General features: G+C 54.6%; 2 protein-coding genes across 2 annotated transcripts in view; one reads left to right on the top strand and one right to left on the bottom strand.

Annotated features, from left to right (window-relative positions):
• Positions 1-5,259, bottom strand: part of CSUI_008874 (gdp-mannose -dehydratase) — a gene marked incomplete at its 3' end in the record, with an annotated part of 6,781 nt that extends 1,522 nt beyond the window's left edge. Inside the window, exons 1-6 of the mRNA XM_068068994.1 lie at positions 2,911-5,259; positions 2,276-2,376; positions 1,670-1,767; positions 1,200-1,315; positions 481-569; positions 163-320 (exon numbers count right to left, since the gene is read on the bottom strand). Of these exons, the coding sequence (XP_067919027.1) occupies positions 163-320; positions 481-569; positions 1,200-1,315; positions 1,670-1,767; positions 2,276-2,376; positions 2,911-3,488 (1,140 nt within the window). The remainder of the gene's footprint in view (positions 1-162; positions 321-480; positions 570-1,199; positions 1,316-1,669; positions 1,768-2,275; positions 2,377-2,910) is intronic.
• Positions 5,260-5,275: 16 nt separating this feature from the next.
• On the top strand, positions 5,276-9,383 carry CSUI_008873 (uncharacterized protein). The gene has a single exon (XM_068068993.1). It carries the CDS (start codon positions 6,260-6,262, stop codon positions 8,798-8,800), a length of 2,541 nt encoding a protein of 846 aa, XP_067919026.1. The 5' UTR covers positions 5,276-6,259; the 3' UTR covers positions 8,801-9,383.
• The last annotated feature ends 2 nt before the right edge of the window (positions 9,384-9,385 follow it).

The raw sequence follows: 9,385 nt of genomic DNA, 5'->3' as shown, positions 1-9,385 counted from the left end.
CAGCTACGACCAACACAAACCCAAAAGAAGAAAACAATGAAAACCATTGGACATAGTGCAAGTAATACAGAGTCAAGCACCCTTCTCAAGGACTCCCACTGCCGGACCCTTCAGGGCCGCCTGTCTTTGCTCGAAAGGATTCTTTATCTGCCAAGTACCTACCTTCGTAATTGCAGCGACTGCTCGGGTGATCTTGCGCGTGACGAACGTCTTGCCTCTTCGGGGACTTTCGTGATTAAAAAGAATGCCGTTGACGCAGAACATGCCGTAGCTCTCTCGGTAATTTACTACTGTCCAGTGAGCGTACAACTTCGCAATTCCTGGAAATTCAAAGAAAGAAGAATTTGGAGAAAACTACTTCTTGTTGGGGCGACCGGCCATACGACTCTCACTGGCAGCACAACTGTAAGAACTCAGACACCATGACTCGCCGCACCGGGCAAACCGGCAAGTATGGGAAAGAATAAACTTTCCACCTACCGTAAGGAGAACGAGGGTAAAACGGAGTTGCCTCCGTTTGAGGGGTCTCCTGAACTCGGCCAAATAGCTCAGATGTGGAAGCCTGATACCTGCATCAGAACCCGCACAATGTGACAGAAAGAAGAGACGCTGGCACCCGCCAGGCACTCTGCAATTTAAAGGCCTCACCCACTTAAGCTGCAGTCCGGAGTAGCGGAAGACTGTCTATGTCTTTCAGATGCAGCACCAACATCGAGGAAAAGGCTTACAATCCGTCGTGACTGGAACAACTGGAACGCCTACCCGTATTCAAGCCCTTGACGTGACAGTCAGCCGTCAATCCTCTCGGGGGTTCAGTGTGTACGTAATATTCCCACGAATGCATTACGCAACGCACTAGAGGCGACTATCAACAGCTCCGGTCCCACTGCGATGAACGGACCAGTCACGGAGACGTTACGTTTTTCCCGAGGAGGGAAAAAAGACGTCCAGATGGGAGCCTGTTGAAGACGAAGAACACGAGCGCAACAGACGCACTCGCAACAGCTTCCGCCCATACTGTAAGTGTGTGTGAGTTCACACATGGTGCTTATCCATACAGAAATGGGAACCTATACACAGGCGGAGTGTTACACCTCAAACCACAGGAGTGCTTAGTTTTCAACCAGCTCGAGTTCCAGCGCGAACGTGACGCTCCGCGGAGATAATAGCAGCGGTGGCCATGGCGCGGTGTTACTTACAAACGAGTCTGCTTTTCCAGTCCTGCTGAGCGAATGGCCTCGAGAAGCCGCAACGTGCCGACGCCAGTCGCCTCCGCTGTGTACTCAGGCATCTCGAACGATACTTTCACATGACTCTGGAATCGACAAGAAAGCTCTCCGCACAGCCATACGCTGAGGGATAGCAAGCAGAACCTGGTACTTCCCCTTGTCACCTGCTCCCAGAACGCCGCGACGAGTGACGTTTTCAAGCCCAGCGGTATCAGTCGTCGTCACACGGCCAGGAACGCGACCAAACCGGGAAACACAAGTAAAGCCCAAGGCTAAAGGGGAGCTAGAGATGAACAGTGAGCGCCTGGAGCTAAATAGCCGGGAAGGGATACAAGACGACGGAGAAATAACGTATTCCCACGCTGACAAGACCGGATAACCGGACACGCACAATGTGCATACGAACAAACACGCAATGCACGCCAGCGTAATCCTCTCACCTGAGCAGCAAGATTATAGATTTCGTGCGGCCGGATAGCTGCAACGATGCTACACAAACAAGAGCTATCGAGAAGGTCCCCATGGTGCAGCTTGAGCCCTGAGCAGTTCAAGAGAAAAGAAAAGAAACGACAACCAAGAGCCAGGAGGCCAGGTTCAGGAAGCGAAGACAAGAAGACAGAGAATTCATTTCCCTGTGACACGGGTTGCATTTAGAATAACCATACGTTTGAGACCACGCCTCACTGCACTCGAGAGACCGAGTAGAAGATAGAGACAGACTGGAAGAAACATATGAATGCAAGCTGCGTAAAGGAGCCTGAAGATAGGAGGGCTCTGGAGAAACAGCTCCCGGAGGATAGGACCAGCAAGGCAACAGAACAGGCTAGTGCTTTCACAATCTGTGCGGATGCATACAGAGTAACGTCCGACGTGCGGACGCAGAACAGATTATCGAACATAGACAATCCGAACACTCGAGAATAAAGTGTCTGTATACAAGAAACCCTTCTCCGCTGTCCGGGGACACCCTACTGAGTGGCTGCGGGTACTGACACGCACTGACTCTGCACGAGCTTCCTTCGCGAACATGCAGGGTGTGTACCTACTGTCGAAAATATGGTCGACGCGCTCGGTGTTAAAGGTACTGCACCTTCGTAGAATGCCGTGGACCTCGTAGCCCTTCTCCAGCAGGAATTCGCTCAGGTACCTGCAACGCATCGTCGCCAACACATATCGCAGGTGCGCCAAGCACCCCGGGCGTCATGCGTGACTGTACACTCCCCCCCCCGGAAGGGCAGACCGCAACCGGTGTCCAGCTACATGGGGCTTGGTACCCCCTCTTTGGAAAGCATACCGCTCAAAGCCGAAGCCGGGAAAGAGATGCAGAACGTCACTGTTCTCCGTAGTAAGGGCCCTGTTTGTCACTTGTATCCTGCTTCTGCTACCGCAGACGACATGATAGATACAGCACGGGGACGAGAGCCGAGTCAGGGTGAACACTGCAGCGAGAACGTTGGTGTCAGACGGCTTAGTATGGCGGTACTGGTGTTAACTCGGAACGGACTACAGATCTACAGTTTCTAAGAAAGATGAACTGCAGGGTCCTGCCGTATAAACGCGCGCTCAAGCACCTAGGTGTTGTCGCCTAGTCGAACGAAGCTATACCGTGTACCTGACGTTGCTCCCCCCCATAAACACAGGTGAAGTGTGGCCGTCTCCAGTAGGCACGAGTGAGACGTACGAGCCGTCCTGTCCGGTGATTCCAGTGATCAGGGCTCTTTTCTTCTCTTCTGTAACAGAAACCTGTCTCCCATCTTGGACTTCGCCACCGTTGTCTACCCTTTCCTCCCGTTCACCTGTTTTCCGTTTTTTACCGCACCGACTGTGTGAAGTCTCCCCTGATTCTGTCCTAGGCGCTCGTCCGCCAGCATCACTACTGCTCTGGTGTCCATAATTCTGCTCTGGTGCCCCACATTCTGCCCCGTCCGCCTTTTCAGCGCAAGCCATTGAGTTCGGGGAACGCAGTGCCCTCCTCGCCTGCGTGCATCTTTCAGCGCTTCCTGGAGACCGATCCTTTTCTCCGCAATGTGCATCACTCCCGTCCCCCGTCTGAGTCGGCGCAGACCCCCGACAGGCACTCGTAGCAGCCCTCTCCCCCAGGTTGCTTGGCATATCAGATTCTTCTCCTCTCTCGCCTACTCCGCACTCCGCCTTCGGGACTGTCGTCTCGCGCCTTGAGGGGCTGCCCGCTCCCCCGTTGGTTCTGACGGGCGCCGTCCCCAACCCTGACCGACTCGGGCTGCAGTCGTGGCGCTCCATCTTCTGAGCCACAGAAGCGTGCTACCGGTTGACGGCTGCGGCTGTACGGCGGAACCCCAAGACTGTTGCAGGAAACAAGAGGAGGCCGTAGACACTCGGGAAAAAGCAGCCGGGGGCCGAGTACTTTACCGGGGAAAAAGCCCCAACCCGAGAACCAGCGAAAGCCCCCCGTCAAATGATAGGCGAAAAGGAAACAGTACGCCAAATGCGAGGCAGTAGTGCAGGCAGAAAGAGCCCAGACTGCCTAGCGTCAGTCAGCAGGAGCGGAGGTACAGACCAGTGTCTCGGGGAGAAAGAATGCTACTCGCCGGACGAGAAAAAGAAAACGAAGCTGATGCGAGGATGAGAACAGACGGCGGGTAGAGAAAGGCGGCGCAAGCACGCAGCTGGAAGCAAGGGCAGCGGAAGGGCCCTGCAAGGAGATAAGGCAGGCGAAACAGCAACACAGTGGACAGCTGGAAACGTGGATAACAGAGAGACAGTCGAGAAGCAAACGATTATGCAGCCATAGAAAAAGGTGTCACGGGACCGGCGCACAGTCTTCCAACGCTGACGCTCACTGGGAGAAGAGCGTCAACCCGCAGGCTAGCACGCGCTGCAGAGCAGATTTTCCAAGCTTATGAGGAGAGATTGCCTCGATTCGGAACAATGGTAAGAGAACGACACGGAGTGAACAAGCGTGACCTCCCTTATGTGAACTCCCTGATTCGGCCATCTCGGTCGTATGAAGGCTCTATCCGGTCCCATACGGAAGAAGAGGAAAGTCACAGAACCGAGAAGGGGGAGTCATGAATAGCGGGCAAGTGACTATGTGTACGCGACCAGCTCCTGGATCCCGTCTGCCGTCCAGTGTCACAAAGGTCTTCAGCGCCAAGGCGACCTAACGGGGCTGCATGCGTTCTTGACGTACTCGTTGACGGGGTCGACTGAGTCAGAGTCCCGAGAGGTTTGATGCTTCCTGCTGTTGGGCTGGACTGCCACAGCGTCACGCAGCGAACAGGACTTCGAGCAGAGACGAAGACAAGGCGGAAAATCGCCCGGGAATAGTCGCCAATGCCAGGGCTTGGTCCTCGTACAGTCTACAGCCTAGTTGTCGGAGGGCCAAGAAAAAAAACGACTGTCGTTCATATGCGTCGCCGATAGACCACTATTTGACAAGTTATATATGTGCACAACGCTATATGTGCCTTTCCTCCGCGGAAGCAGAAAGAAGAGAACAAAGAGCTCACAATGACTGAGAGAACGATGTGATGAGTATTTTTGTCTTGAAGGGAGACTCAGAAAGCTCAGGACACTCTCACGAAAGACTGCTCTGTGACTCTGAGGGGGCACATTCCACAAAAGATAATATTCACAAGCTCATCTGAACGGAAAAGGAAGGACCCGAAGACGAAACAAGAAGGCGAGTGCTCAGGCGGAGTTCGAAGACACCACAATAGCGCGAAGCCTGTCAGCTGTACGCGCCGTCACGACAGGCAAAAACTTACCCCCGAACCCCGGGCCGCCCGCAGACGGCCTGAAGGTATGCGCGCAGACTCAGGTCAATAAGCAGGCCGGAGATCGGGAAAAAGGGCATTTCAGGTACTGAAAGACGTGAGGGGCGGAACTGCCCCTGAAGCAGAGCAAGGAGGGGGAACGTGGAGATGGCTGTCCCACGCTGCCGGTCAAGCTCCGCGGTCATTGGAGAGGGGTCAACCGCCCTGGCGTGTGTAGGCTGACTCCAGTCCAGAGGACACGGAACCAAGGAGACATTAAAGTGCTCAACCAGTAGACAGCGGGCTGTCATGGCACTAAGGAAGTGGTGCTTTTGGTCCGCGTACTACGTCAGTCTGCAAAAATCACAGACTCGACAGCTGGGTGCTCGAGAAAAGAGATGGTTCGTCCGGAGGGAGGTGGTCGCGGTCATTCAGTTAGCAACGCGCTCGTCCGCGCCCGAGGCAAGCCAACTACGTGCAGTGCATTCTTTGTATGGAGGCAGAGGGTACACGTTTTTTTCTGGCCCTCTGTGACCAACTGCGGTCTACTGATTTACTGCTGACCTGTCGAACAGGTTTTACATTCCTCATGAATGTATCTGCGTTTCTGTGGGATGCCAGTCACTGTTGTCATTATGTCTCAGTATATTCCCTGTTTTCTTCGCTGCACTGACATTTCTCGTAGCGTCTCCTTTTTCGCTTATGCTTCTGTTTCGGCTCGTCGGTTATCTCTACGCCTTCCGGTCTGCGCGGGGTATTCCCTTGTCGTCGAGACCGGCTGCGTCCTCACATGGTCTCTTCTACTCAGACGCAACACAAGGATCGATCCCTACAGCGGCACGTGAAGAGGGTGCGCGCTGTTAATGAATGGACCACCCGCCACCGCCCGGCTGCTGCGGATTGTTCCTTCATCTACTCGATGCTCCGCGGACATTCGTCGTGTTTCTGTTTTACGCGCGCCTGGTGTGATAACGAGGAAAGAATCAGGGAGGCGGAACGTAGGGGTGCACTGACTCACCAGTTTCCGGCGGTTAATCGATTTTCTAAAAAAGGCCCTTCAGGCACAACGCCTGCACACCCGCTCCTTCATGGAATTTGCCCGCAGAAAGACAGTCCCCTGTATGTATATGTACAGTATTTACCGATAAACTAACCTGTGTAAAGTCACACCACTGAAAGCAGGGGCATCGAAGAGGTTTAGGGGGGAATTGAGAGAGCCTGGAAGGGGAGAAGCAAAAGATGAGGCGAAGGAGATAAATAGCAAAGCTCTTGGTCAGTGTCCTCAGCCCGGGGAAAATGCCGCGGAGGAGAAAGAGCAAGTGCGAAAGACTCCAAGCCGAGAAAGGTGAACCAGTGAAACGCTTGAGCGGGAAAACTGGGGCGCCACGCACTCGAGGCGACCCGAGTACATCGGCCTCTAGAAGCCATGCGAAGACAACGACAGGATCAGACGCTAGGCGGGGAGTTCACTCCCTTTCTCCGCTTTTGCCGGGGAGATGCCTCGTCGCAACTCTCTTTGGTTTCGCCCCTACAGCGTCTTCTTCACAGGATCTCCCGCTGCTGCAGTCTTCCGACGTTCTTTCGCGCCCAGGCGCGTACGTCCAGGGGAACGAGAAGGGAGCGGGCAATAAGGTGGAAGGAGAAAGGGGTGTTGATGCCATAGGCCATGGACAGAGAAGAGACGCGAGTTCTCCAGGAGGTGTACAAAGAGAGTCTCAGTACTCCTACCCTTCCGCGGAGTCTTCCAACGGAGTGCGGACTCCTGCCGTCGCTCCCTCGTGTTGCTCGTCCGCGCAGGAGCAAATGGAACGAGTCTGCTTCAATTCCGCCAGCATCCGTTCGAGAGGAGGCTTTCTCGAGTTAAACGCCGGAGGAACACGCGGGGGGTCGTCACCCACGGGAGAGCTAAGGAGCGAAGAGTATTGCTTCCGAGAAACCGATCAGGACGGAGATCTCGTTCTGGACCGCCCAGCGAAGGTCAGCGCGTCGTCTGCGAGTGCAAAGTCTCCCAGAAGTGCTAGAAAAAGGCCTCATGTCCTTACGTTTCACGGAGACAAAGACGACCAAAAACATCAGTATTTCTTTTCCCTCAAAGGATGCGGCGGGGACTCCCGTGAAACGACTGCCAGTTCTTACTCTGCTCTCGATTTGACCATCCCGTCAGCTCACAGCGGTGTAGTAGTGTCTCTCGGCTTGCCGGAAAAAGCTGTTGAACCGCACTTACAGAGTGGCGTCGCCGATGGTGGGAAAGATTCTGCGTCATTCCGAAAGACAAGCTTGTCGCGCCGCCGTTCAGAACGGAGATCGAACAGTGAGATCGGGTATCGAGACTCAGGCTTAACCATTCGACCCGAACGGCCGGACAAAGTTAAGCAGAGAATTTGCGGAGAGCATGAGTCCTCGCACTCCGACCGCTTAGTGAAGGAAGGTTCAGTGTCCCTGTTCAAGTGTACGGTGAGGCAGAAACGACTACAGATGTCAGCTACTGGGGGTGTCGCGCCTTTCAAATACAACAGGGAGAGTGAACTGTGTAGAACATCCACTTGTCATGCTCTCCACGCTTTCGACTTCGAGAACAAAGGAACCCGGAGCCCCTGTTTTCATTCCTCCTTTCTTACTCAGTCTTCAAATGACTTGCCTCCTCGAGTCATCCGTGGCTTGTCGCCATTGTCTTCTTCTCCGGGTCCGTTTTTCCTTGTTGTGAGTCAGCCAAGTGGCCCTGTTACCCGGCTGTCCGAGGTCGGGCGCCGACTGTGGAGCGGTGGTATTTTGCTTGTCAATCTGTTGTTGTACCTGCTTTCTCCTCCACATCTTCGTGCCTCTTCTTTCATCGATCCAACCCGGGCGCCTTGCATGCCTAGAGACATGACTTCAGATAAAGGGAGGGGAGAATCCAAGCACGTCTGGGTGGACACTGAACCCAAGAGGAGTAACTTAGAGGAAGCAGATTGTCGACAGGACCTACGGCAATGCTTGTGCGGGGGGAACCCACAGTCCGGGAAGTGCGTTTTTTCTTCGCGTCGTCTCCGAGCCTGCCAAAGCTGCAGGAGGAACACTGGCTCACAGGAGTCCCCCTCGCTGGGAAAGAGAAAGCGCTGCGGGTCGCCTGGTGGAGAAAAGGAGCAGCTGCGTAGTGGCAAAACACCAGGCGAGAATGACATACGGGGCCGGCGCCACTCTGTAGCTAGGGTAGAAGAGGTGAAAGAGAGAAGTAAAGAACAGCAACACAGGCGACCCTTACCGGCTGAAAATGGCCAAGCACTGGGTAGAAAAACACAGTGCCTGCGAAATCATGCCAGCAAGCCAGGACATCCGTCGTTGTTTGGAAAGAGGCTGACGCTTCTTGAGCTCGGTTCTGGAGTTGGTCTTGTCGGTGCAGCTCTGCCTTGCATCCTGCAAGCAGCTAATCTTGGGCTTTCTGTGGAGCCCGGTGCGCCCGTAGTCGACCCGGATTCACTCACTGCTTTCTGCTCCTTCTCCTGCGCTACTTCGTCGGGGCCGCCCGCAGGGATTACTTGTACATGTCCGCCAGTGAGAGAGTTACCTTTTCCCGGCGCATCTCCTCAGGTGAGTGAGAGAACGGCCAAGGCTGACAACTTTGTTGCAGATCAAGAAGCCTCGGGGGCTCGCGAAGAGACCCCCGCTTTTCCTGCACAAAAAAACGACGATGTCCCAGCTGGTTCCCGCTCATGCAAACGTGATCTGGAGGTCTTCCTTACTGACGCAGACGAGGGTGCTCTGCAGCTCGCTGCATACTCTATACTGCTTAACAAGNNGGCGGAACACGAGACACGGGTAGTTCGCACGGGGAGGACAGAGAAGATAAGAAGCGGGTAGACGTTTTGGGAAGCAGAGACCTCAGGGGTTCCGCTTCTTTCTCCGTGACTTCAGAATCTCAGCGGGACCCATTTCCGTGCTGGGCTTATTGGCAGAGGTCGACGATGGAGATCAGCGGTTTGTCGAAGAAAAAGAATGAGACGGGGGACGCAGAGAGGTGTAACTCTCTGTACTCTCGCCCGGAACTTCACAGTGGTTTCAGTTGTTCTCCGATGACGTCCCGCCTTGGAGACATAGGCGTGTTTTCTTTCCGTCATCCTTTTCTCCGGCATTTCAACCCTGCCCGTCCTTCCAGTGTTGCCCGTCCTCTGCTGTCCCCATTGTCATTTCCGTCCTCGACAACTTCGCCGATCGCGGTAGTTAAACTTCGCAAACTCCAGTGGAATCGCACATGTCCCACGCATCGAACCGCGGCTTCGGACAAGAACTTTCACGGAGAGCCAGCAGCTCGTAGGGCTGCTCCGTGCAGCGTGCCGCCAAGAGAGGAGTCTTTTTATCCGGGTGACAAGGCGGAATGTGAAGAAGAGAACAGGGGCTGGGTTCGGAATGCACGTGGTGCGGATAGCGTTGACGGCATGGCGACAC

This window comes from Cystoisospora suis (genome assembly GCF_002600585.1).
Source record: "Cystoisospora suis strain Wien I chromosome Unknown contig_5116, whole genome shotgun sequence".
In the NCBI taxonomy this organism is placed as follows: Eukaryota; Apicomplexa; class Conoidasida; order Eucoccidiorida; family Sarcocystidae; genus Cystoisospora; species Cystoisospora suis.
The sequence above is the reverse complement of the archived record's forward strand: the minus strand, read 5'-3'. Positions and strand labels throughout refer to the sequence as shown.